Below are 26,573 nucleotides of genomic sequence, written 5' to 3'. Positions count from 1 at the left end.
TCGAAGGCACTTAGGTTTTTTTTTAATTCTGGCCTTGGTCCAAATTCATAACAATGCAAGTGGAAGAGATTGGGGCCAGGGTAGGTTAGCTTCTTGCCCTAGTCTCACAATTTGCTGTTTAATCAAATGATTCATTTTCTCTACTTGGCCACTCAACTGGGGGTGGTATGGAGTGTGGAGTTCCCAATCTATGCCTAAATGTCGGCTGGTTTGTTGTACCGCCCTTGAAATAAAATGTGGTTCCCTATCTGAGGATACTGTGGCTGGAACTCCGAAGCGTGGTATTATTTCTTGTAGTAACGCTTTGGTTACTTCCCGAGCTTTAGCGGTCCTAGTAGGAAAAGCTTCTGGCCATCTTGAAAAAGTGTCTGTCAGCACTAGTAAATATCGATACCCCCCTTTTCTTGGAATTTCTGTAAAATCAATTTGCCACTGCTGTCCAGGCCCATGGCCCCTTCCAATTTGACCCATTTTTAGTTTGGGGGTGTTTTTGGGATTAGTCTGAAGGCAAAGGTTACATTGTTGGGTTACCTGCACAATGGTTTCAAATAAATATCTAGCAATAATTTTCCCAATTTAGCAGTTATATAAGGCATTTGTTTCCCAACGTGTTTTCTGGCGCTCTTCTTTAACTAGTAACCATAGCAAATGGGAGGGAATAACCAATTTTCCTTCTGCAGTGATAACCCATCCTTCTTGGTTAAATGTTCCCCTTTCATCTTTAATCAATTTCTTGTCCCTTTTGTTCTATGTTGGCTTACCCTCTAGGGAAAGTTGTCCATCTGGGATCAAGGCTCCAGTTGTTGTTACCTCACTTTTTGCTGCTTCTTTTGCCTCTCTGTCCACCAGATCATTTCCTTCTTCCAGTTCTGAGCTCACCTTTTGATGTGCCTTGTGTGCATGATTGCTACCTTCTCAGGTAGCTGGACTGCTTCCAACAGCCACATTAGTTCTTGTGCACGTTTGATGTTCTTTCCCTGCGAATTTAACAGTCCTCTCTCTTTCCAAATGGCCCCTTGTGCGTGTACAACTCCAAATGCATACCTTGAGTCTGCATAAATGTTTATTTTCTTTCCTTTTGCCATCTCTAAGGCACGGGTTAGGGCGATTATTTCAGCCTTCTGCACAGAGGTGTTTGTTGGCAGGGGTCCGGATTCTATCACCTCCCAGCAGGTGGTAACTGCATACCCAGCATGTCGCTTTCCACTGATGACGTAGCTGCTCCCATCAGTAAACCAGGTCTCTGTGTTGTCTGAAGGGGTATCCTGTAGATCCGGGCGGCTGGAAGAGGTGCCTTCGATAGTCTCCAGGCAATCACGGCGTACCGGTTCCCCTTGATTTCCGCTGAGAAAGGAAGCTGGGTTGACAATGTTAGTTACCATTATTTCTACATCATCTTGTTCTACCATGATGGCTTGATATTTCAGGAGCCTTTGTGGGGAGAGCCAGTGCCCACCTTTCACTTCCAGCACCGCGGACACCGTGTGGGACACCAGCACAGTCATTTTCTGACCCAAGGTGAATTTGCATGCTTCCTGGATGTTTAGCACGACTGCTGCAACAGCTCTGAGGCACCCAGGCCATCCTTTGGCTGCTGCATCTAGCTGCTTAGAGAAATAGGCAACTGCCCATCAGTATGGGCCCAGGTCCTGTGCTAGTATTCCCTGGGCGATCCCTTGTTTCTCATGGGAAAATAGAAAGAATGGCTTACTCACGTCTGGAAGTCCTAGAGCTGGAGCTGACATGAGGGCATTCTTTAGCTGGCTGAAGGCCCGCGTGGCCTCCTGTTGCAGTGGGGATCCTGCAACACGCATATATCAAACCAGGAGTCCCGTGGAAAGGAAATATATACGGACAGACAGATTCTTGATAGCTGTTTCAGAGAGATGTTTATTTCTCCAGCCGCATGGCCGGAGCTCTGCCCAGGAACTGTTCCAGTCACCGGACCAGGGGTCCTTCTGCCCGCGCAGGGAAAACAAACCAACCAATGGGAACGAGGCTGAGCAGGGGCAGGGAAACCCCGTGTCTGTGCCCTCAGGGCCCCTCTCCCAGGGCTCCATGGCAGGGGAGGGACCCCAACACCTCACCCGTTTTATTTTAATAAAAGGAGAATGAAAACAACTGGATAAACATAACAAGAACAGTTTCAAAACAAAACAAGCCACCCTCCTGAGTCTTTAAATGTCCAATCAGATTCTGTGGAACATCTTAGGGCTGACAGAAGGGGGACAGAACTCTCTGAGCATGCTTTGTGGGGAAACTGAGGCAGGAGAGGGTTTAACTTCTTCCCTCCCCCTTTTCACCCCCCACTCGGCATTGGAAAGGGATTTTTGGGGAAACAATTGGCAAAAGCATGGTTTTGTGAGGGAAACCATGGATGAAAAAACGGATTAGGAATACACTGGGGGTAATAGGACATGGGGTAAAAGGGAAAGGTGGGATTAGGAAAGGGAGACTGTAGGGGGGGCTTATAATGGAGATATTGTCTAACATGACTACGATTTTTTGCATATATACTGCCTTTTACAGGAACACCATCAGGCCCAGTGACCTGCGATGCTTGTAACCCTTTTCTACCTCGTATAATTTTGAATTCCACGACTTCTCCATCTCCCAAGCTTGGGATGCATTTTTCAGGGTTATTCTTTTTAATAGCAGTTCTATGCACGAATATGTCTTGCTGGTTGTCACACCTTGTTATAAAACCATAGTTTTGCTTAACATTATACCATTTTACTATCCCTAAGATCTTAGCTAGTACTATGATCTTTTCCTTTTTCCGAGTGGCTGCTGTTTTCTGTCTCGCTGCGTCTTTGCTCTCTCTTTCGGTCGCTCCCGTGTTGGAATTGTCGGGGCTGCTGGTGCCTGCGCGCTCTTCCCGGGGTCACGTTCGGGGCTGCGCGGGCCGGGCCGGGCCGCGCCGCTCAGTTCTCCGTGCATCGCCTCCTCTGGTCGCAGCTTCGCTGCCGCTGCCAGGCGCTGTACCCACGTCTCGGCCGGGCCCCCGAGCGACGACCCCCCCGCGCCCTGCTCCAGCGCGCCTTTAGGCTGGGCGTGGCTCCATTCCACCGCCACCTCCGCCAGCCGCTGCCCGCGCGCCGCCCCTCTCGGTCGGGCGTTCATGGGGCTCGCTCCACCACGCGCTGCGCGGGTCCGGGTGGGCACCGCCGGGTCCCGCCGCTCCTGCCACGCCTCGCTCCACCACCGACACTGCGGCTCGCGTGGCTCCGCCCGCGCGCGGGAACTGCCTCGCTGCTGCTCGCAGAGCACTCGGTGCACGTGGCCTGGGCCGCACGGTCCCTGCACCAGGCTTCCCTTCGCCAGGACACAGCTGACATTGCTCAACACTCTCGGTAACTAAATAATATTCACAAAAATATTCTTCCATCGGCATATATTTTGACTCCAGTATTAACTGTGTCCAAACGGTTTTCCAAAAGCCCTTGGTAAGAATTAAATCCCAAGAAACATAGAAAAAGTTCTTAAACAACCATGCCAGGAAGTGTTTCAGTTCTTTTTGAGCTTGAATCAAGCTAAAATTTACAAATCGTTGTTCAAGAATCATTTTAAGATAAATGTCCATATGCGGCTCTGAGAGCCAAGAGTCTTCCCACCGTTCCTCCATAGTTTAGATATGGAATAGCAAAGCAAAACCAAGAAGAGGAATCCAAAGTTTCCAGGGTTTACTCACACAAATCAGTCGCTTAGGGATCGGGGATCGTTCTGCTCACAAATCTCCACCATTATGTTGCAGTGGGGATCCTGCAACGTGCATATATCAAACCAGGAGTCCCGTGGAAAGGAAATATATACGGACAGACAGATTCTTGATAGCTGTTTCAGAGAGATGTTTATTTCTCCAGCCGCATGGCCGGAGCTCTGCCCAGGAACTGTTCCAGTCACCGGACCAAGGGTCCTTCTGCCCGCACAGAGAACACAAACCAACCAATGGGAACGAGGCTGAGCAGGGGCAGGGAAACCCCGTGTCTGTGCCCTCAGGGCCCCTCTCCCAGGGCTCCATGGCAGGGGAGGGACCCCAACAGCCTCCTTTGTCCACTGGAGATCTCTGCTTTCCTTTGTAATGAGCTCGTATAGTGGTTTCACGAGCAGCCCTTAATTGTAAATCCACAATCTGCACCATCCTGTCATCCCCAGAAAAGTCCGTAACTCTTTCACTGTCTGGGGTTTCAGGGTTTGGCATATCGCTTCCTTGGTTTCCCCTGTTCTGGTGGTCTTCTTGTCTTCTTTCTGGGCACTGGTTCTTCCAATGACTGAATCTCCTGCAAATCGTGCATTGGTCTTTACTTAGCCGGGGTGGGCCCTGTCTGGGGGGTCCTTGTCTGGGTTTTTCCCTATTTCCTTCCTTTACTACTGCTGCCAATTTCTTCATCCCTTCTTGTAACTTTCTTCTCGATTACTGAATACCCTCCAAGCTGCATCTAATAGAGTTTCCAGGTCCCTCCCCTCTGGCCCCTGAGGTTTTTGCAATTTAGGTCTGATATCTCCTGTCTGAGAAACAAAGATACCAGCTGTTGTACCCCTACCTCGGTCTCAAAATCCAGCCATGTGTTACAGTGCATTGCGTCCCTCAGACGATCCAGGAATTCGGATGGTGACTCGAAAGGACCCTGTCTTACTGCATACAAAGCTGACCAATTTAGGGTTTTGGGAATGGCCCTTTCCACCCCTTTTGCTATCCATTCTTGATAACTTTTTAATTTCTCTAATTCGGCTGTTCTATTAGGACTCCAGTGTGGTTCCTGGAGTGGGAAGTAATCTTTTATATCTAATTGTTGCGTTTTGTAATAGTCCTCTGCCAAGTCTCGAGCTGTTTTCAAAACTAACTGTCTCTCTGTCTCTGTTAGTCCACCCAGTAATAATTGTATATCAGCCCAATCTGGATTATGCTGTTTGATTGTAAGTCGCAAGCGCTCAGCGGTACCCGCTGGATCACTTCGGTAACTTTTGGCAACGTTATACCATGCATCTAGGTCAGCAGTAGAGAAAGGTACTCTAATCAACATTGTATTCCCATCAGGTGCCACTGCCTCTCTCAGAGGTGCCTGTTTCCTGGTTCGGGACGAGACAGGACTGCCCGGGGGAGAGGGGGTTGGCGTTGGTGTTCCTTCCGAGTCTGCATCCTCTTCCTGTCTCCTAAGGGGAGGCTTAAGCAAATCTGTTAGTTCATCATCATCTTGTCCCTGGGCTGCTGCTTGATAGACTTTGTCTGAACTTGTACATCTCTGATCTATACTGCATGACGAACAACACTGCTTAATTCTTCCTCGGCCTTTTTTATTTTCTTTTTCCAGAGCTAGCACCATAGGATCACTGGGGGGTTTGATTCCACAATCTCTCTGCCATTCAGGGTGATTTCGGAGGGAGAAAAACGCATCAGTGTAAGAAACTTCTTCCCATTTACCTTCCCGTCTCAGAAACAGCATTAACTGGAGCAAGGTATTATCATCTAAAGTTCCATTAGGTGGCCATTTTGCTTCCTTTTCTAATTTATACAGTGACCACCACTGGGTACAATATTTTATAAGGGTTCTTTTTATTTTCTGTGCCTCCAGCTCCTACTATCTCTTTCCAATGTGCCAAGATACAGCCCAGCGGGCTTGCTCTGGGAATTTCCTTACTTTGTCTGGTTCCCATCCTATTCAGAGTTTGAGTTTACTCAAATACCGTGCCACCCCTTTCGGGTCACCTGTATAGTGTTTAAGACACTCTTTATAAATTCTCCTATGCCTTCTGCCAAGCCTGCTTTGCTGCAACTTGAAATTTCTTCAAAAGTCTTTACTATCTCCTCCCAATCTGTTTCTAGCACACTATTTTAGGAATGTGATGCTCCTTGCCACACAAAAGTTTCAACACAGAATGTTCCTTGCCTTCCCAACACTCTGGGCACAGATTTCTGCTTGCTAAATAAATAGAATTATAACATCTCCGACTTCCACAAAATCCGCACTGAGCTAAGACCCACAGCCGGTGTGGGGCTGGAGTTTTCTTACCCCCACACACACAAAGCAGGGAGTCCCTCCTATCACTCATGCAGATAGGACACATGAACAGAAAGAGTCGGGGCTATGCTTTTACCATATAGCTACTGAGGGATGGGGGTAACGACCTCCCTCCCTGCTTAGCCACTGTTGTTTCTATCTCCGTCTCCTAGTTTTATCTCGCTTCCACCCAAATCCTTCTTCGCACTCTCTCACAGTTCTTTCCCAGTTTTCTTCCCGAACTTCCCAAATCTCAGGTACCAAATGTGACTTTCCACACACAATCTTTAAAATCTCAGGCTCAAAATCAACTTCATTAGAGTACCCCTGATAGCACTGAGAACACAGGCTCTGCCGCCTGGCAGAAGATTAGTGCCACCTTCTCTTACACACTTTACACTGTATTAATACCCATGCAACATGCCACCCTCTTGTTGAATGAAAAGTTCTGATGCATGCACAAAAACAAGCTATTCCACATACTCTTTCAAGCCCTAAATTCTCTGCTGCTGGTTGTTCCCAATCAAGAGTCACTAATCTTCCTGCAGAGGTTCTGTATATTCCCTCTAAAGGGACTCGTTCGCCTCTCCTCTCTATCCAGTGTCTTATTGGATTTATAAATTCCCACAAATCCAAACCGAACCACTGAGGGGAAGGGGTTCTCCCAGCCATGATTCCAAATCCAACAAGCAAGCACCTCCCCAAACAAATGCTTCAATATCACACTCTCAAACAACACACGGCAACATGCCCACCCAAGATTTACAAACAAATAGGCGAGCTAATATACAGCCACATACACATGAAAGCAATCCAACAACAACCAATATCCACACAGACATATAAGCGACACAACAACATTCAAACCAGCTACTAGTACCAAAAATGCTCACAACACTCACTTGTAATAGCTTCAGGGTCCCGCTTACATTTTCCCGACATGGTGACAAGTTCCGGCGGGGCCCCCCCTTTTTGGAATCACCCGATCCGCTCTCAGGATCACCGGCAGCCGCTCTGTCGGTCAGTGATTCCCCCTTGCCGGCTCCGGTAGCCGGTTGCTCGTAAGCCCCACCTTTACCCTCACAGGGACTACACTGTGCGCGGGACGTCTCCTCGCGGCTTACCAGCAGCCCTGGCCACGCGTACGACTCACAGGCACCCTAAATGCAAAGCATACCGTTTATCCGCAGTTTCAGCAGGTTGTTGTCTGTCCGCCGCAGTGAGCGAGCCGAGGGGCGGAGATCCTCCAGGAAAGCCCTGGGGCGTGCCTAGGACATCCGCTCCTAAGCCGATCCTGCAGCTGGACAGAGTTTCTCCTGGCTGCTCGCCAAAATGATGAGCGGGAAAGACTCCACTACTAAATAAGTAGTAAAGTAGGTATGTTTATTCCAGCACTGGAACGCATGGGGGATAGCTCCTCCAAAACCATGCGTGCCGACAGCTGCATTCAGCTTGGTATTTATCGGGTTACAAGTTCCATATTCATTAAGTTTCCCAATACGCCTATACATACTCATCACCTAACCCCGCCCAGCCTCACTTCGTATTATAATGAACCCAAAAGTCATTTACATCTACGTTTTGCGTGCGCAGTGTTGTCTGTTGGCTTTGGTAAGGGTCTCCGAGGGTCTTGTTTCGATGAAGTCAGGAGTCTTCCTCATCCTGAACTTTTCACCTTTCCTCCCTGTGCATGCTCTTTGAGTTCCTGGCCTGAGTTTAAGCTTCGAGACTGGTTTGAGCTAGTTTTGGGCTGAGCACAGGATGTCTGTCCGAGACTCCCGCTGCCCTTATCAGTGGTCTCTTATCTTTTCTTCCTGCTCTGGTATGCTGACCAAGCTAGATGCATTGTTCCTAACAAACTAATTCTTCTGCTTCCCATCCCCCTGATTCAAAATTACTCATATTTATTCAAATTTACTCCATTTTCGTCAGTTTTGTTTAAATTCCTGACAGGAATGAGAAGTCGTCTTTACAAACAAACTGTGGGCCTGCTGTACATAAAGCCAGATACTGAGAGGTAAAAGAAGCAATGGGAGGAACCAAAAATTCCATAGGAATTCCACTAATTGACACGGAGTGTTACTCACTCAAGACTGCCTTAAATCCCTGGACTTAGAGAAAAAGAACAGAAACACAAGGCAAAAGAAAACAGGGGGGAGGGGGGGAGAGGGAAGGGGAGAGTACACATTGGAAGGGAGTCTGTTCCTAGGCAATTCGGGAAGTCTGTACCTCTCAAGTACCTCAGCCAACGGCGAAAGACAGAGGGAAATGTGGCCAGGAAATTAGGATAAAAAGGAGGCTGGATCCTCCAACAACTTGAGAGATCCCACAGGAAATGGCCATGATCTCTGCCTTTATGCAAATAAAGTAAACAGGGTTTCTTTGTCTCCTTTTTGGACATAAACCTCTGGTGGCTTTGGATTAGTTTTCCTGACATTCCGAAGGGGTTTGGGGTCTTTTTTGGGTCCTTCTGGAGCGTCCCGTCCTGTCGTGACTCCGCCCAGCCAACCCCTGAGGGGACGTTTTGCTGAGGCGGGAACCGCTGGCGCACACCCACCCCCTCCCCTGGCCCAGCCAACCCCTGTGGGGAGTTTTCCCCGAGCGCGGTTTCGGCAGGAGCCGCCCCTCCCTTCTCAAGCAAAGCGGTGCGGAGGGGGGACTGCGCAACGGCAGCTGAAGCGCTTGGGAGCCTCCGAAACGGCGGGCGGGTCCCCCCAGGCCGCCCAATGTTCCTCCCCTCTCCCTCTCTTGCCGCCATTTCCCCCCTGCCCCAGCCCGTCCCTCACGGCCACCGCACTCTGATTGGCCGTCGCCGTGAGGCGCGCTGCGCTCCCATTGGTTCAGCCCTTCCCGCGCCTCCGGAGCCACGCGCTGATTGGCCGGCGGGTGAAGAAAGGGGCGGCGCAGAGCGATCAGGGCAGTCCCAAGCACAGACTCGGGCTGGGCAGAGAATGGATCGAGAGTCGCCCTGGGGAGAAGGACTTGGGGGTGTTGGTGGATAAAAAGCTCAACGTGCCCCAGCCCCTTGCACTGTCACCCAGAAACCCCCTATGTCCTGGGCTGACCTCACAGCGTGGGCAGCAGGGGACAGGGGGATTCTGCCCCTCTGCCCTGCTTGGCTGAGATCCCACCTGCAGAGCTGCCTCCAGCCCTGGGGTCCAACATCAGAAGGATGTGGAGCCGCTGGAGTGAGTTCAGAGAGGCTGCAGAGATGCTCCAAGGGCCGGAGCCCCTCTGCTCCGAGCCAGGCTGGGAGAGCTGGGGGTGTTCAGCCTGGAGAAGAGAAGGCTCCGGGGAGACCTTAGAGCCATTTCCAGTGCCTAAAGGGGCTCCAGGGGAGCTGGGAGTGGGCCTGGAATGCCAGGACAAGGGGAATGGCTTTCCATTCCAGAGGGCAGGGTTAGAAGAAATTCTTCCCTGGGAGGGTGGGGAGGCCCTGGCACAGGGTGCCCAGAGAAGCCGTGGCTGCCCCATGCCTGGAAGTGTCCAAGGCCAGGTTGGAGGGGCCTTGGAGCAACCTGGTCTGGTGGCAGATGTCCCTGCCCATGGCCGGGGGGGGCATAGGATGAGCTTTGAGGTCCCTCCATCCCAGACCAGTCGGGGATTCTATGCTGAGGTGAAACATCACTCTAGGGATGGCGAATCCAGGGGGTGCCAAGCTGCCATGGCATCATGTCCATTGGGTGGTCCCTGACAAGGTCAAAGGGCAGCTCCTGACGAGACCAGGTCATCCAGTTGGGCCAAGACTGCAAAAGTGGGATGCCATCACTTGGTGCTGAAGGCTCACTGCCAGGTGCCCTGACCCTTGAGCAGCTGTAGAAAGCGGAGGCTTACGTGCCTTCAAGGCAGGGTAGCCTGAGCACACGGCTTCTGTCTCTCCTGCCTGTGGGTCTCCCCTGTCTGGGCAAGGGATGCAAGCTGAGCTGAGGCTGGACGTGACATCAGTGCGTGGCACATCCGTCAGCCTCAGGGACCGTAGAAATGGGGGGTGGCTCCCGCCAGGAAGATGCATCGCTGCCACTCACTGTGACAGACAACATGGAGAATAGAAATTTTCGGTTGCAAAATAGAGCTTAAAGACTAACTAGCAAATTAGATAAAAGAATGTAAAAGTACACACACAGGATGCTAAACAGCGCTGAAAGCAGTGGAGAAACAGATAATATGGAACCTAAGTGGGATTTGTGACAAAGTTATGTAACAAGGAACACCAGTGCACGCCCTAAGAGAAGTTCAAGGCAAGGTCACTTACAATTTTGGGGGCCCTCAGCAAATACGACCACCAGAGACCCCTTTAGACAACCCTCTAAGACCATAAAAGGACTTCCAGTAAGGGGCAGAGGTGGGTAAATTAGTTCTAGGAACGTAAGGTTTATGTATTAGCCAGGAAGTACCTTGTAATGAATGTGTATGATCCTGATGGAATAAACAGCCGGTGTAAAGTTTCATGACACACATCTGCTTAGAGGAGACAGCCTCTGCATGTAAATATTAGTCGTTAATCAACAGTAATACCGGCTCCAGGGAGGATCAGTGCGTGCTGTCACCACAGCCTGGCCACTTCCTGCACCTGGTCCAGCAGTACTGAGCCCGCTGGCTCGGGCAGTTTGCCATTCACTTCGCCGCTCACTCGGTCCATACCTCGCCAGCCCGGCTGTAAGGAGACTGTGTGGCTGTTGAATGTTTTGCAATGTCAGGCAGCACCATCCCTGGTCCCCCATTATTCACAGAGTCCATCAGGTCGGCCAGCCATGATTTCCCCGTGGTAAATCTGTGCTGGCCGTTCCCAGTGCCCTTCCCTCGCAGTTGCTTGAAAGGGTGTCCAGGACCATTTGCTCCATCACCTTCCCAGGGATTCCAAAGGAGCTGATTAGCCTGTAGTTCTTCAGACCCTCCTTTTTTTGTGCCCATCTTTAAGACTGGTGTAACACTCTTTGCTGTTCTCAGGAGCCACCTTCAATGGCCAGGCTTTTTTGAAGATGACAGACAGCTCCTGTAGCTTCCTCTGGTCCTCACACCTGGTGGATGCCTGGCTCAAGAGCTCCCTGACTATTCTCCCCCTCCCCTACTGCTTCCACAGCAATGTCTGTTCACTCCTTCTGGATAACTTGATTCTTCTTCCACAATTTTTTCTTCCACATTCCTCCTTTCTGAGATGAGGTTGATCACAAGTTCCCTGCTCAATTGATCTCCTGTCAGCCAGGGCTGTGATTCTGCTTTTCACCTTGCTAAGTTATCTTATTCTAAATTAGGCCCTTGTGAGAAATAGAACTCACTTTTCAAAGTTGGAAAGATTTAATAAGGGACAAAGTCAACAAAGGCAAAAGGTAACAGCGCTGGGTGCAGAGCCACAGCCAGAGGCACGCAGTCAACAGCAGCAACCCCCCTTATATACCCCTGGGTATTGCATCAGCTAGTTACATATTTACAAATAATTTTTCATATTAAAACCTTTTCTGAACTAATTAACATGGCTCCTCGCCTGTCCCACCTTTTTAGAGCGTGTGCAGTTGTCTTTGTCTAGGGCAGTTGTTACTTTTCCATACATTCAAGAGGTTTCGATTCCCTCACTGCTTAGATGTTATCCAATTACAACCATCCTCCTACCTCAGTACAACCTTCCTGTTAAAAATAGCTCTAAACCCCAGTGAAAGTCAACACCCAGTCTCCTCCCCTCATAACAACAGAACCACTCTCACGGAGCCAACATTACAATGCACAACCCATCTGCGAAAGCCAACACTATCAAATGTACTTTTCACAGCCTCAACCCCTGACCTTCTCATCCTCAGGCAGTTCTTGAGCATTTCCAGGATCAAGAACTCCTTCCTCCCTCCTGTCAAAGGTCATAGGAAGATGAGTGCATTATCAGCTGGGCAAGTTTCAACTTCGATCACTCATCATTAATGGAAAAACTGATCTGGAAGGGAAAGGAGCTCACAGAATCACAGTTTCAGCCCTTGCCTAGGAATTGTCCCTGATCAAGCCATAGAAGCCCACAAACCAGGGACTTACATGGCTTGAAGAACAGCCTTCAAATGATCTCTACACCCCAGCTTTTACCTCCCTCAGAGTGCTCCTTCCCACAGTATGTCACACCAGCCTGGCACAGTTGCCATGCAGGTGACATCCACTGTCACCAACAACAGGACCACTTTTGCCACTAGTCAGAGTGAGCATGGATCATTACATTTTTTCCCACATGAGATATGGAACAGAAATCCCTGTAAATCGTGCCAAGTCTTTCTGAATACGTACATACAAGCAAAGACACCTTGCACCAAATCTACCTTCTTGGATCCCTGGTGATCAGGGGCATGAAGTCTAGTGCTGTACCCCGGAGGACAGTGCTGAGTGCAGTCCTTTCTGACACCTTTGTTAGTCATCTGGGTGATGGGGCAGGCTGTGCCCTCCCACAAAAGCGGGGGAGTGGCTGATACGCCAGAGAGAAGTGCTGCCATCCAGAGGGACGACAGTTCAACGAGGGTGACAGTTCAATGACAAGTGCTGAGTCCTGTCCTTGGGGAGGAACAACCACAGGCACCCGTATCTGCTGGGGGCCACCCAGTTGGAAAACTAAAGTTTGGCAGGGTCCTGCTGGACACCAGGATGCCCATGAGCCAGAAATGTGCTCCTGCAGCAATGCAGAACAGCGTCCTGGGCTGCACTGGGAGCTGTGTCACAGCCGGCGGAGGGAGGGGATCCTTCCGCTCTGCTCCACACCAGTGAGGGCAGCCCTGGAGTGCTGGGCCCAGAGCTGGGCTGCCCAGTACAGGAGACAGGGACAGACTGGAGACAGTCCAGCACAGGGCCATCAAGGTGATGGAGGGACTGCAGCATCTCTGCCATGAGGAGAGGCTGAGAGAGCTGCGACTGCCCAGCCTGGAGCAGAGCAGGCTCAGGGCATCTCCTCCCTGTGGACAAATACCCGGGGGGAGGCTGCAGAGGGGATGGGGCCAGGGACAGCCCCAGGAGCCACGGGCACAGACTGACACATAGGAGGGGCCCTCCGAGCTCAGGACACACTTCTGCACTGGGAGGGTGGCCGAGCACTGGTGCAGGTGCCCGGGGAGGTGGTGGAGTCTCCATCCCTGGAGAGACTCAAAAGCCACCTGGACACATCCTGGGCAGCCGGCTCTGGGTGGCCCTGACGGAGCAGGGGGCTGGGCAAGGTGACCTCCAGAGGTGCCTCCAGCCTCCCCCAGCCTGAGATTCTGTGACTCGGAGAAAAAACAGGTTGCAGTTTCCTAAGGACAAATGGAAAAGCTCCACACATGACAGGATTCTCCTGCCCTCACCAAAGTGGTTCATGTCACGTGTCTCCCATCTGCAGATTCCTCCCTGGAGTGAGGATGCCCCTCAAGGTCACTCCTTGAGGCTGACAGAAATATTTGCCCACGGTCACTGGTTTGGGTGAGAAGCATCAATCTTTAATTAATAATAGGTTTTGCTGGCTTGAATATAACTGCTTCCATGTTGCTTCAAATGTAATGCACTATAGTGGAAGTTATAGTTCTCTGTACTGGGTAGTCAAGAACTCTGATAAAGATCTTTTCATTTAATCATGATCATTTTATTTTTCTATAAATCACTTTATTTTCTATAAATATATCCTTCATCCTATGGAACACAGTTGTAGAAAGGTTCAATTACACCTATTGTCCTACAATCCTACAGTTACACCTGCAATCCTTTAAACATAAACTATGGACAAAATCTGAGGCTACGACTGCATCCAGCTGCACCCTGGCTCCTCACTGACAAGCCTAGGAAGTAAGGAGGTCCTTGTGACTCAACGGGAGCATCTCCTGCCTGCTCCCTGCACAGCTCTCCAGGTTGTCCTGCCGGTCTCGGGCCAGCTGTGACTGCAGCAAGGACACCTGAAAGAGGCAGAAAGCCCAGCTCAGTCAAGCCCACGCGGGCAGGAGCATCCGCAGCCCCACGGTACCGGCTGTGGGGGCAGACACAGCCTCCAACTCCAGCCCTCACCAACACTCTGCCCCTGGGGAAGGGGAAAGGAACAGGCTCCCACACTGCCCCTGAACGGAGCTCAGATGATCAACAAGTCCAGTTCACGGCTGGCAAACCCTTCCCTCATACAACCCTCAGCCACCACAGGTCTGGGAGAGAGAGTTCCGACAGGATTTAGGAACCCAGCTCTGATTCCCAAAGCACGCATTCGGGCCACTGACCCCTTTCTCCACGGGCTGTGCCTCAGCACGAGGGCTGCGGCTCCCCTGAGCTACTGGAGGACTCTTGTCTTTCAGAGGTTGATGCATTTTGCTGGTCAGACTGGGAGACAGGCAATGTAAAGTAGTCTGGGGGAACACTCTCCTAAAAGTTCTGATTCTCCTCCCTTCAGGTTCCACCTGCACGTTGGATGGGAGAAAGGGTCACAGAAACCTGTCAGCAAACATGGGGCAAAAGGACCTCTGGACATCAAGGCGAGGAGATCTCTGCTCAGAGACCCTCAATTGCACCAGACAACACTGGGGGCAAAGAGCTCTCGCTGGGGGCTGTGCAGGAGAGGCCAGTGTGTGTGCGGGGACACGGGGCCAGGGAGGGAGGCAGCGGAGTGAAGGTGCCTTTGTGAAAGCCATGGGCTGCCACAACAGAGAGAACAAACAAAAGGGTGCACCCACAGCAGGGACAGGGAGAGGCAAGGAAACAAGCAGAGGACTCCAGAGCACTGCCTGGGCACACGTGTCATGCTCCAGAGGAGCCTGAGGCTCTGCAGAGGCAGCGAAAGCCCACTTTACCTCAAAAGTTCTCCTGAGCTCACGCTTCTCTGGCTTGTCTTTTGCTGCTGCTGCAACCTGGTCCCGCACACATTCCACACCCTTCCTGGAGCGCTCTGACAGCCGCTTCCCTTCTGCTCCAACAGCCTGCTGGGTATTCAGAGAGGAGATGATTCCCTTATTTCAAACACCACAAGAGCTGTCCCTCAGAAATCTCCATCTCAGGAAGCATCCTCAAAGCTCCAGCAGTGCAGCTGCTCTTCAGCCCTCGCTACAGAACTCTGCTCACTTCAGTCCATCACTCTGCTCACCTGCTCCATTCCTTTCCACACCAAATCCAACCCCCACCTGTTGCCTCCCCTTGCCTGGGCACGGGAGAAGCAATTCCCCATGCCCAGCTTTTGGCCTGGAGCTGATTTGAACAGCAGCTCCAGAGCTGCATCAGTCGTTCCAGGCGTGCCAGCAAACAATCTGGCAGCCAATGGTCTCTGGCTGGAGCCAGGCAGACACACAAGGCTGCCTGCTGCAGCCCGGGCTGCTTTGCCCAAGCAGGCCTAGACGGACAGGGATCTAGAATCCCACCTCTTCATGGGAAACTTCATTGGAATCACTGAGAGACGTTGACATGGACTGAAGATCAATGCCAGTGCCTACCTGGGGATGACTCTTTCCCTTCAGGAAGGACAAGCGTTTCTTCAGAGCCTCTTTGGCAATTTTACCCTTGGCCAGTGGAGCACACAGGATTTGAGTGTTCCCACTGCCTTCTTTCAAAGCAGCAGCCATATGCTCCAACTCTTCCTGTTTTCCTTCATTTTCAGTGTCCAATTGTTGCATTGTTTCCTTTCTTGGAATTTCAGGTGTTTTCATTTCATTCTTCTTTTTCAGATCTCTCATCTGCTCCTCGTACAATTCCCGTTCACGCTGCCAAAACAGGGAGGTCACTCATTCCCTCTCTGGGTTTGCTTTTCATACCAGATCGGGACTCCTGCCACAGGCAGGCAAAGGCTGCCCCTCTCTCTCTGCCTCTCGGGATGCCTCAGACTTTGCTGGGGCCGCCCTTGATGCTGAGTCTTTCCCAGCTCACTCAGCCCGTCCCAGCTCCCTTTCTGCCCTTCCCCGACCTCTTGCAGCTCCACTCGAGTGTTCCTTTGGGGAGCAGCTGCCAGAACTGCAGCCAGGATTCCAAGCCCATGCTAAGCAGGATTTAGGCAGTGCCTAAATGAGGATGTGCTCTCCATCAGGGAGAAAGGGAAGAGCAAACACCCCCAGCAATTCATTCCCTGCAGTTGGGCTGACAGGAGTGGGTTTTGAGCTCTCCTGTGTAGAGTTTCCATGGCACCATCCCCGAGAGCCCCACTGCCCTCTCTTGGAGCAGCAATGGCCACATCAGTCTGTCATTCTCTGCTGCCACTCAGGACGAGTTCTCCCCTTGCAGGCACACGTCCTTATCTGCATCAGCACTTTGCTTTTCTCTCTTTTCTCCCCACTGGCTGCTCTCTGATGGCCAAGGCCAAACACCTTTCTATTAACAGCAAACTTGGCCTTCTCACCCCTCGTTCCAGGTCCAGGTATTTGAAATCTGAACGTGGGTTTGGACATGAGGAATTGCCCAACCCATGCAATGTCCATAGAGACAGTGTGGACATTGAGAACTACAGCTTGTAGGGCACAAAACTCCAGCATGGAGGAAAACCAGCAGCCTCAGCACTAACTGGCTTTGACATGACTACGACATCTTTTCCTCCTTATTCAGAAGAATGCAATTTGACAAGTTCAACTGCAAAGAGGTGCTCCTTAGAACTATTAACACAAGGGCCAAACATAGCTAGGAAATGGCCCTTCATGGCATCTGCCGTTCTCACCAGCACATCCTTCCTTTCCTTCTCCAGGCTCTCCAGTTTCCTCTGCAGAGATGCCACCTCCTGATGAAGAGTCACAGCCTCTTCCTTCAGGGCAATGGCCTCTTTCTCCAGGGCAGTTTCTTGACAGGTCTTCTGGTGTTCTGCCCTCCACATCGCTGCAGCAGGAAGGAGAAGGAGAATGAGAACAGCAAAGCAAAGGCAAACTGATGTGCATCCTGCAGGGACAACAGCACTGTCTTCTCGGCCTGCCTGTGTTTGCAGGCCCTAAGGCCACAAGGGCTTCCAAAGCTGACAGAAATGAAGGAGAAAAAAGCAGGAATCAAAGGGGTAAGGTTCAGAGGAACAGGAAAGGGTCTTTGCTCTTGGGCTTGTGCAGAGTGAGCAATCCAAGAGAGACAAAGGAGCGGGGATGCCTGTGCAGCCCTGCTCCAGAGAGGCCAATAGCCTGGAGGCTCTGGCAGGGCCTGGAGTTGGGGGGAATCGAGCTGAGGCATCCAGCTACAGCTCCTCAGCACAGACACAGCACCTGAAAGGCACCACCTGTGCACGGGATCAGCCATAGCACAGCCAGATGGCACTGCCAGCCACGGCATCTTTCTCGAGAAAACGCTTTCACTGGCACTGGATGGATAAATCTCCTGCTGGTTGTTCTTCCCCTCTGCCATCTCTGGGCACTTTTGCTCTGCATGGGATCAGAGATCCCTGCTGGCGAGACAGGATGGGGCAGTGGGTGCGAGAGGAGAAGCTCTACCTTGCTCACTTTCCTCCAACTCCTGCTGCAGCTCCTGGTTGCAGGCTCTGAGATTGTCCCACTGAGCCTGTGTCTTCCTCAGCTCCAGCTCTGAGGTGTTAAACTTTATGGCCAATGAAAGTGCTTTGTCATCAGAGCTCTGGAGCTTCCTACGCAGCTCAGACACCTCAGCCTCCAGCACCTGCACAGAGTCCCTCAAGCTCCGTTCTCCTGCTCGGGACTCCTCCAGCTCCTGCAGCAGCTGCTTCTCTCGAGTTGCCTGGGTAGCCTCCATCTCCAGCATGGCATCCTGCAGGGTCCACATCTGGAAGATGGATGCACAGAGCCTCAGGGACAGTGCTGCTCCTGAGGCAGCAGAGCAGGCAGTAGAGCAAGCAACAAAGGAGAAATGACTTCAGGCAAAACCACGCCCAAAACAGAAGGCACAGAGCCAAGGATTCCAATGGAAACAAATGTCCTGAAAACAGGGAAAGGGAGCCAATGCGCATCCTTGAGGCTGCAGCTCCGAACACCAGCTGAACTGGCTGTGGTGGAAGTGCCCTCCCCAGCCTGCCATAGCCACGTCTGTGTGCCCACATTGCTCGGTGCCCAGCACAGGCACCAACTCCATCTGGGACAACACTGCTAACAGAGGGATGGAGAAGCTCCAGAGGAGTCTGCTGCTGCTTCTCCTCCCACATTTCCTGCTGGGACCCGGGAGAGAACGGGGGAAAACATCGGCAGCAGACACCAGATCCAGCCTTGGCCTGTGGGTGCAGCAGCACCCCGGGGCAGAACACGGCAGCAGTGGATGCTGCTGGGAGGGGAAAGCAGTTGGGGCCTCCAAGCCAAAAATGATGATGTGTGTCCCTGGAGAAGAGGATGTCAGGGCACAGATTACCTGGATGTTGAGCGCCAGCAGTTGTCCTGTGCGGTTTGAACAGAGCTGCTCGGCCTCGTGAAGAGCAGAACGAAACTGAGACACCTGATTGTTCAGTGCCTGGTTCTTTTCTTCCAGTGTTCTGAGGCACAGGTTCTTTTCCTCCAGAGACAGAACCAGCCTAAAAGGGAAGCATGCAACTCATTACTACACGGTATCACATTTTAGGAACTCTTAGGACTCGCACCACCTCGGGGAAAACTGCTCTGTCTGATGAGGTTTGTCTAAACAACGTGGCTGTTTGCTTGTTCCCCCTGCAGTCACAGCCCAGCATGTGCCCACTCTGCTTTTATTCATGAAAGAATGGGGAGTTCCTGCCTACATGTCCTACCTTCTTCTTGAGATGGGAATGTGAATGCAGACCTAACAAAGTCTTGCAATGAAGAGATTAGGGGAGAGGAAGAGTTTTCTTCTGACTACCCAGGCTCCAAGGGGGAAAGGTTTGGTCAACATGGAAGAGACATTTCCTTGCCCCATCTTGTATGTCCAGGTAGGAGGAGCAGCACCCTACAGCCAGCGGATCTCGGGGAAGATCCCTAAGATTTACCAGCACCCATCCTACTTCCAGCTGGAGAAACAAAGGCCAATAGCAGAAGTGGCAACAGAGCCTTGGAGCACAACCTGATGGAAGATGCAGCAACCTGCAGGCAAGCAAGAGTGCCCTGCCTTTTCTTTGTCTTCTTCTTGGAAGAAGAATCCTGCGGCACTGAAGACCGGCAGGACTTGGTCAGCTGGAGGAGCCCCGCCAACCTTGGTCTTGTTTCTTGCATTCTTTGCACAGTCAGTATTGCCTGTGACTCTGGAGGGACTCTGGAGGGACCCTGCTTGAGCCCCTCCAGGCACCTGGGGGCATTTTCTGAGGAACGATGCAACAGAGACATTCTTGGTTCTTGGGTGCCTTTGAGGGGAATCTGGCCTAGGTCAGCAATCAGGGCCTTGAGATGGTTCTGCCAAGCAAAGGCATCAGGCTGCCAGGCTGATCCAGATGCCAAAGGCTTCAAGTTACAGGACCCAAGGTGGAGCTGCTGGATGTGTCCAGCTCCTTACACTGCAGCTTGGGCAGTGTTAGCACACCCACCTCACAACAGAACACACCCCCAGAGGGAAAGAGCTACTCCAAAAGCCTTTGTCTTCAGAAAAACTCTAACTGAAGGCTTGAAAGAAAAGAAAATGAAACACAACATCCAGACAACGAGACGCGTCTGCACGGAGAGTTCAGAACTCTGCCACGTAGGAGATGCTGCCAGAGCCCCTGGCAGGTGCAAAGATGGCAAAGAGGGAATCCATTCCCACAAGGCAGAGCCCCACAGGCTTTCATTTACCTGGCTTTTTCCTTCTCCAGGGCGTCCAAGGAAGCCCGAAATCCTGAATTTTGGCGTGCCACTTCTTCCCATTGACTCCCTTCCAGCTCCAAGTTCTTCAGGTGCACTTGCAGCTCCTTGTTCTGATGTTCTGCCTCCTCCAGCATCTTCTGGAGGTGCTCAACCTCCAACAGCTTCTGCCTTGACTGCTCCTGGGCCCAGCTCACATCTTGCTGGGCTCTCTGAACAATCGTTGCTTGGGACTCTCTGGAGGCTGCCAGCTGAGATGTCAACTCTCCCACCTCCAGTCAAACAGAACAAAGCAGTCAGAGGCTACAGCCACAGCCTGTCACTGTCAGCCACAGCAGAGGCTGTGAGAAAAGGCAAAGGCCAACTTTCCATTTCTCCCTGTCCTCAGAGCACCAGATTCACAATGCATACACACAACTTGTTTCAATCTCTACGTGGCCCACCAAGGGCACCTGAAAAAGCACCTCCCACACCAAGGCTAGCAAGAAGAGGCCAGCAGGAATCCATGCTGATGGTTGCTGGCCAACAGCCCAGAGGACTAGCCCAGCTGTCCAGGGCAGCAGCTGAGATTCAGCAGAGCACTGAGGGTCCTGCAGAGCAGCTGCCAAGGAGCCCAGAGCACGAGGCAGCCCCAGGGACCACCCCAGCAGCTGCTGCTCTGCCATGGAAAAGCAAGAAGGGCACAGACCCCCTGCTGGATGCTGCAGTGCCACTGCTGTTTCACTCACCTGCTTTTGTAGAGCCTCCCTCTCCACAAGGAGGAGATTCATTTCCTCTTTGATGCCTCGTAGTTCTTCCTCGTGCCTCTTCTGCGCTGCCTGGATTTCCCTCCGAGCTTCCTGCAGCTCAGCTTGCAGCTTTGCCTCGATGGTCTGGCAACAAAATGCAGAGCAACTTCCTGGGACCTGCCCTCAGGCTCAGCTTTTCCCACTTGCTGTCTCAAAATCCCATTCCTTCAGCGACTTCTTTTGGCTTCTCTACCCAGCTCTGCTTCCATTGCAAGCCTTCCTTCCCGGGCCTGAGCTCTGGAGCTTGCCAGGCTCTCTGCTGCCAGGGCCTGAAGCAGCCCTTGCCTCCTCACTCCCAGCACCTGCCTTTTGTGCCCCTGCACTCTGTTCCCTGCCTGCTCAGACTTACCTGCCCCTTCTCTTGCTGCTTTTTCACCTCCTGCCTGAGCTGCTGCACCTGCTGGCAGGCTCGGCTTAGCTGTCCCCGAGTTTGGAGCAGTGTCTCTGATAAAGAATTCTTCTCCTTCTGCTTTTCCAGCAGGACCTGCACAGAAGGAAAGAGCAGAGGGCTTGACACTTGCCCTGCAAACTCTGTGTGCCAAGAGGCAAAGACTGATGGGCTCACGCGCTCTCAGAGCACTCGGCTGCTGCTCCCCTGGGCCACTGTCTGCCCTGGGGGGGACACAGCTTCCCACGAAGTGACTTAGAACACAGCCCAGGAGACATCTCTGGGTTGCTGTTCAGAAATACTCCAGGCGAGTCTTTAAAAAGATTTTTCTCTTGTCAGCGTTCCTGCTGCGCCCTCCCTGTGCCCACAAAAGAAAAGTCCTACAAACTCCGTTTGGCTATGGACACCGACCAGTACACACCAAAAGAGGACCCGTAAGAGAACAGTGCAGATCCTCCGAGGTAAGTCTTGGAAAAACAGAGCACAAGAGCAGCACAAAAATCCCAACGGAAAGCTGATGTTTCTGCCTGGCTTCCTAGGAGAGGGCTCATTCCTGGGCCCAAAGATAGCCCTGTTCACCTTTCACCTCCCCAAATTCAATGTAGAAGACATGGAGGGCATGCTCCACACAGCCCCATAGCCTGCCATCTCCCACAGCTCCAGCCTTGCAAAAAATCACACCAATTCTCCTTGCACAATCATTACCTCTCGCTTGGCATTTTCAAATCTAGTTCGTTCCTCTTCTCTTTGAGCCTGCAGGGTGGCAACTTTCTGCCTCATCTCAAACAGCACCTTCTCGTGCTCCTGCTCTCTCTCTGCCTTCTCTTTTCCCCATTGCTGCAGCGTCTCCTGCATCTCTGCATGGTGCCTTTCCCGCTCACTTGCCTGCGGAGGGGAGGAAAAATCTTCAAGTTGCAGTCCCCAGGCAAGCTCCTCGCTGAAAAACGTGAAGCTTCATCCCTCCCACAAACCCCAACCTGAAAAGACAACAGCACTGGCTCTCTGCTCTCCAGAAACCGTGTCCTGTCAGGGAATTTAAAAGGAGGCTCAGCAGGTGCAAGAATCACAGAACCATGGAATCATTTCTGTTGGGAAAGACCTGCACCAGCATTGAGTCCAACCATTCAGAAAAGGAGGTGTCACCTTCTGGCACCCTGATGCCCCAGTCACAAGCACTGAAGGACCGGGGCCTGTTCCATTTGCTTCCAGCCCAAAGCTAATCCCTCTGTCCACCGTGGGAGCACAGCAAGACAGGAACCGAGTTCCCACGCCTGCAGCCAGCAGCACTGTTGGCATCTGCTCCACGCTGGCATCTGCTCCGTGGCAGGTGGGACTCGGGGAAGATCCTGCCCTGGGCTGCCACGCTTTGGGTGGGCACTGCCCAAGCTGCTCTGGAACTCGTCTTACGCCCTCACGGAAGCCGTGGCTGCATTTACTGGCCCAGCACCATCCTGGGGGTCTTCACGCGCCTCCGAGTCCGAGCCGCCGCCTCTCCTGCCCGGCCCAGCAGTGGGAGGCCTCTGGCAGAGGATTGCTGCCCTTTCACACCCTCAGGCTCTGCTGGTGCTAAACCAGCCCCCAGGGCCGGCTTGGACAATTCAGAAGCCTATTGTCACCTACCAGGTCTTGCAGGAGCTTGTTTATTTCCACCTGCTGAGCAGTTCCCTGAAGCCTGAGGCTTTCCTGACGCTGCTGCTCTGCCTGCAAGAGCTGTTGCGCTGTGTCTTCCTGCTCCTGCTTCCTGAGAGCTCTCTCTGCTTCCAGCTCACGTTGGAGGCACTGCACTTCTCCTGCAAACATGACCAACAGCAAGATTCAGAGTCTTTACTGCCTTTACTGACTCAGGCCCTTCCAGTGTCGGCGTAGGAGGGCCCTGCCTCCAGCCCCACCGCTCCTCAGAAGCCCTGCAGACAGAGGAGGCTTTACAGCAGCTTCTCTAGGCAGGGGCGGCACCACAAACAAAGCACACGAGGTTCTCACCTTGGAGCGCCTCCTTGGCCTGTGTGACTGTGAGCACTTGAGCCTCCAGATGGTTGCTGGTGATCTCCAGCTGAGATATCTGCTGCTGAGCAGCAAACAGGCTGGATTCCAGGCTCTCCTTCGCTGACCTACAGGTTGCAAATACGGAGAGACATGAGCTGCTCGCTCCTGACACTCCCAGGCAGTTATTCCAGGACAACGTGGCTCAAGGTCCCCAGGCCTGAGAATGCAAAATGGCTCGCATGGAAACTTGTACAGAGAAGGCCCATTTGTGCCATTTCAATAGCAAAGCAGGGCCCTCTGAGGGAGTGCCCAGGCCTTCCTTATGGCCTGGCACAGCACAGACAGCCCAGCCCAACGTGACCTCAACAGCCGAACCTTCAGCTGCTGTTCCTGACCTATGACCCTGGCTAGCTGTGCCCACACAGGCTGGGCCGACGAGCAAAAGCCCAGCCTCTGCTCACAGCCCTTCTCTCATCAGCACTTCCAAGCTGCTCTGCAGGGGGACAGAACAGACTCTCGTCCTGGCTCACCCCTGACTTGTTAACTCTCTTCATCATGGACATAAAGGTACATAATTTTCCAGACACCCTGTATTTAAGAGACTTCAAGAACTACTTTGCATGATACAGTAAAATCTCGTGGTCGTGGCAGCACTTGTAAAAATTCAGAACACTATGTTGTCTGAACAACAACTACCTGAATGCAGAGACTGCAGTTTAAACTCCTGCATGGTCAAGGAATAGACTTGCCACCTTTATTTTAGTGTTGCCAGCTAAGCAGGCAGTAGCCCAAGTCTTGTCCTTCTTTGGAGAGTGAGAGGGACCATCCAAAGGGACCTTGGCAGGTTTGACAGGTGGGTGCCCATCAACCCTCAGCAAGAATCACCAGGGGCTGTCAACAATTCCAAAGAGGTTTCCCTGCTGCTCTCTAACCAGCTCTAGGTCCTGCCTCACACTTCTCAAGAGTGTGCTTGGAAGCTGAAGGCCCTCAGCATTTTCAGCAGGAGCCTCTGGCTTCCCCCTGAATGGCAGCGTGCTACTGCCAACATCCCAAGGTCAGAGCCTGGAATTCTGAAGATGAAGCTTCAGTTCTGAAGATCAGGATTGTGTCAAGCTACTTAGGAAGGAAAGAGGGATGTTCAATGCCCAGAACAAGGAACTAAACCCAAGAAAAACATGAGGTTTCACTCAACAGCTGCATGGTTTAACTACTACTCAATTCAGGGCCGGGTGGCTTGCTTTTGACTTCCCACACGAGTGTGCTGGGCGGCACAAACAGAAGCCCAAGGCTCATGACAGCTTTGCTGGCTTTAGATGTCAGAAGAATAACCTTCACATTGTGGCATATTTCTTTTTCTTGAGACTTCCATCTTCTGTCCATGCAAAGTAAAAGCATCCGGAAAGGGTCTCCTCCCTGCCTTTACCTGGTCTCTGCCAGCTGCTTGGAAAGGTCTTGTTGGCGACACTCCATGGCTGCCAGTCGGCCCTCAAGGGCAGCCTTCTGCCGGCCCAGCAGCTCCTTCTCTCTGCGCACCTGGGCCAGTTCCTGGTGCAGCTGCTCCAGAGCCCTGCTCGACGACTCTTGCTCCTGGGAAACCTGGAAGCAGGACAAGGTACAGCTCAAGCCCTTCCTCAGGAGCCCTGTGCAGAGCCAGCCAGTGCCACCTTGCAGGCAGCCAGAGGACAGGGAGCTCCTGTGCTCTGGGCTCAAAGTTTCACAGCATCTGCCCTCTGCAGCTCCCATACCCTGGGCTGCCAAAAGCCTCTGGCACTGTTTCCTTGGAAGTGCTGTGTCAGGCCCTGCTGGCTTGCCTGGCACCAGATTGCTCCTTCCCGAAAAACATCCCTGCCCCAAATTCTGTGTGCTCACCCAAAAATACTGCATCTTCCACAACTGCCAATACACTTTACTCTAAGCACCAGCAGTGCAGCTGCTGTTCAGCCCTCGCTACAAAACTCTGCTCACTTCAGTCCATCACTCTGCTCACCCCCACGTGTTGCCTCCCCTTGCCTGGGCACGGGAGAAGCAGATCCCCATGCCCAGCTTTTGGCCTGGAGCTGATCTGAACAGCAAGCTCCTGCACAGCCAGCCCAGGGACAGGGAGCAAACTCTCCCTCTCCCAAACTTCAGAGCATTCCAAACGGGAGCAGGGCACAATGTGAGCAACGAAGCCCAGGGGGAGAATGAGCCTTCAAGCACTGCTGAGGCCTTGAAACTCCAACTCTTCTTTCCTGACACCACGGGCTTGTCGCTGCTGGGCTGGCTGGCAGCAGAGAGCCAGCTGCTCCCACCTCCTGCTGGCTCTGCAGCGGCTGCAGCCACAGCAGCTCCAGCACGGTGCCCTCTGTCTGCTCTGGAGCAGAGGAGATGCCAGCCCTGGGAGCAGCGCTCAGGGCTTGCCTGGCTTGGGGAAAACGGCTCAGCTCACAGCTGCTCCTCTGCTTTCTGAGGGACATGTGCTTTGCCAAGGGCCGTGTTCCTCCCACCAAGGAAGACGCTGTTCTCACCTGTCCAGAAGTCGACCTGCTGTGCTGGGCAGACTGGGGAGCATCCACTCTAATGGTACCCGAGAGATAAACTTTCCTAAAGATTCTCTGGACACTCCTCCCTTCAGGTTCCACCTGCACGTTGGATGGGAGAAAGGGTCACAGAAACCTGTCAGCAAACATGGGGCAAAAGGACCTCTGGACATCAAGGCGAGGAGATCTCTGCTCAGAGACCCTCAATTGCACCAGACGACACTGGGGGCAAAGAGCTCTCGCTGGGGGCTGTGCAGGAGAGGCCAGTGTGTGTGCGGGGACACGGGGCCAGGGAGGGAGGCAGCGGAGTGAAGGTGCCTTTGTGAAAGCCATGGGCTGCCACAACAGAGAGAACAAACAAAAGGGTGCACCCACAGCAGGGACAGGGAGAGGCAAGGAAACAAGCAGAGGACCCCAGAGCACTGCCTGGGCACACGTGTCATGCTCCAGAGGAGCCTGAGGCTCTGCAGAGGCAGCGAAAGCCCACTTTACCTCAAAAGTTCTCCTGAGCTCACGCTTCTCTGGCTTGTCTTTTGCTGCTGCTGCAACCTGGTCCCGCACACATTCCACACCCTTCCTGGAGCGCTCTGACAGCCGCTTCCCTTCTGCTCCAACAGCCTGCTGGGTATTCAGAGAGGAGATGATTCCCTTATTTCAAACACCACAAGAGCTGTCCCTCAGAAATCTCCATCTCAGGAAGCATCCTCAAAGCTCCAGCAGTGCAGCTGCTCTTCAGCCCTCGCTACAGAACTCTGCTCACTTCAGTCCATCACTCTGCTCACCTGCTCCATTCCTTTCCACACCAAATCCAACCTCCACGTGTTGCGTCCCCTTGCCTGGGCAAGGGAGCAGCAGATCCCCATGCCCAGCTTTTGGCCTGGAGCTGATCTGAACAGCAAGCTCCTGCACAGCCAGCCCAGGGACAGGGAGCAAACTCTCCTTCTCCCAAACTTCAGAGCATTCCACACGGGAGCAGAGCACAATGTAGGCAATGAAGCCCAGGGGGAGAATGAGCCCTCAAGCACTGCTGAGGCCTTGAAACTCCTCCAACTCTTCCTTCCTGACACCATGGGCTTGTGTTCCAGAGGAGCCTGAGGCTTTGCAGAGGTAGCAAAAGCCCATTTTACCTGGTCAAAAGTTCTCCTGAGCTCAGTGATTAATTCAGGCCTCTCGGTCTTCTCCTCGTCTAAAGATGCAAATGATTTCTGAAGTTCCATGCTGATGTCTGAGAGAAATAACAGCTGCTTCCCTTCTGCTCCAACAGCCTGCTGGGAATTCAGAGAGGAGATGATCCC

The 26,573-nt window shown here is 52.5% G+C and overlaps 2 protein-coding genes and 1 long non-coding RNA gene across 3 annotated transcripts in view; all 3 read right to left on the bottom strand.

Moving 5' to 3' along the window:
- The window catches only part of LOC125334970 (centrosome-associated protein CEP250-like), a 49,049-nt gene extending 33,638 nt beyond the window's left edge, over positions 1–15,411 (bottom strand). Inside the window, exons 1-2 of the mRNA XM_048322210.1 lie at positions 15,392–15,411; positions 14,759–14,887 (exon numbers count right to left, since the gene is read on the bottom strand). The gene's annotated coding sequence lies outside the window, so the exon portion shown is untranslated. The remainder of the gene's footprint in view (positions 1–14,758; positions 14,888–15,391) is intronic.
- Positions 15,412–16,482: 1,071 nt separating this feature from the next.
- On the bottom strand, positions 16,483–24,254 carry LOC125334969 (centrosome-associated protein CEP250-like). The gene is made up of 10 exons (XM_048322209.1): positions 24,183–24,254; positions 22,757–22,884; positions 22,397–22,566; positions 21,482–21,661; positions 20,738–20,872; positions 20,329–20,472; positions 19,592–19,872; positions 18,231–18,390; positions 17,351–17,531; positions 16,483–16,754 (listed from the first exon to the last, which is right to left on the bottom strand). Exons 1-10 carry the CDS (start codon positions 24,227–24,229, stop codon positions 16,483–16,485), a joined length of 1,698 nt encoding a protein of 565 aa, XP_048178166.1. The 5' UTR covers positions 24,230–24,254.
- Positions 24,255–24,297: 43 nt separating this feature from the next.
- LOC125334558 lies at positions 24,298–25,901 on the bottom strand. Its single transcript, XR_007207169.1, has 3 exons — positions 25,771–25,901; positions 25,267–25,380; positions 24,298–24,355 (listed from the first exon to the last, which is right to left on the bottom strand). It is a non-coding gene; the product is annotated as an uncharacterized LOC125334558 (long non-coding RNA).
- Between the last annotated feature and the right edge of the window lie 672 nt (positions 25,902–26,573).

Source organism: Corvus hawaiiensis, chromosome 17, assembly GCF_020740725.1.
Source record: "Corvus hawaiiensis isolate bCorHaw1 chromosome 17, bCorHaw1.pri.cur, whole genome shotgun sequence".
NCBI lineage: Eukaryota > Metazoa > Chordata > Aves > Passeriformes > Corvidae > Corvus > Corvus hawaiiensis.
Note: the sequence above shows the minus strand (reverse complement) of the source record. Positions and strands in the feature narration are given on the sequence as shown.

What these genes read in the sequence shown, in the direction of transcription:
- LOC125334969 (XM_048322209.1), bottom strand. Translation starts at nt 24,229, where the DNA reads ATGGAGTGTCGCCAACAAGACCTTTCCAAGCAGCTGGCAGAGACCAG. An exon ending in GGGAGGCTCTACAAAAGCAG is followed by an intron (nt 19,873 to 20,328) that starts GTGAGTGAAACA and finishes GTTTGACTGGAG; the next exon opens with GTGGGAGAGTTGACATCTCA. An exon ending in GTTGGAGGAAAGTGAGCAAG is followed by an intron (nt 16,755 to 17,350) that starts GTAGAGCTTCTC and finishes TTCCTGCTGCAG; the next exon opens with CGATGTGGAGGGCAGAACAC.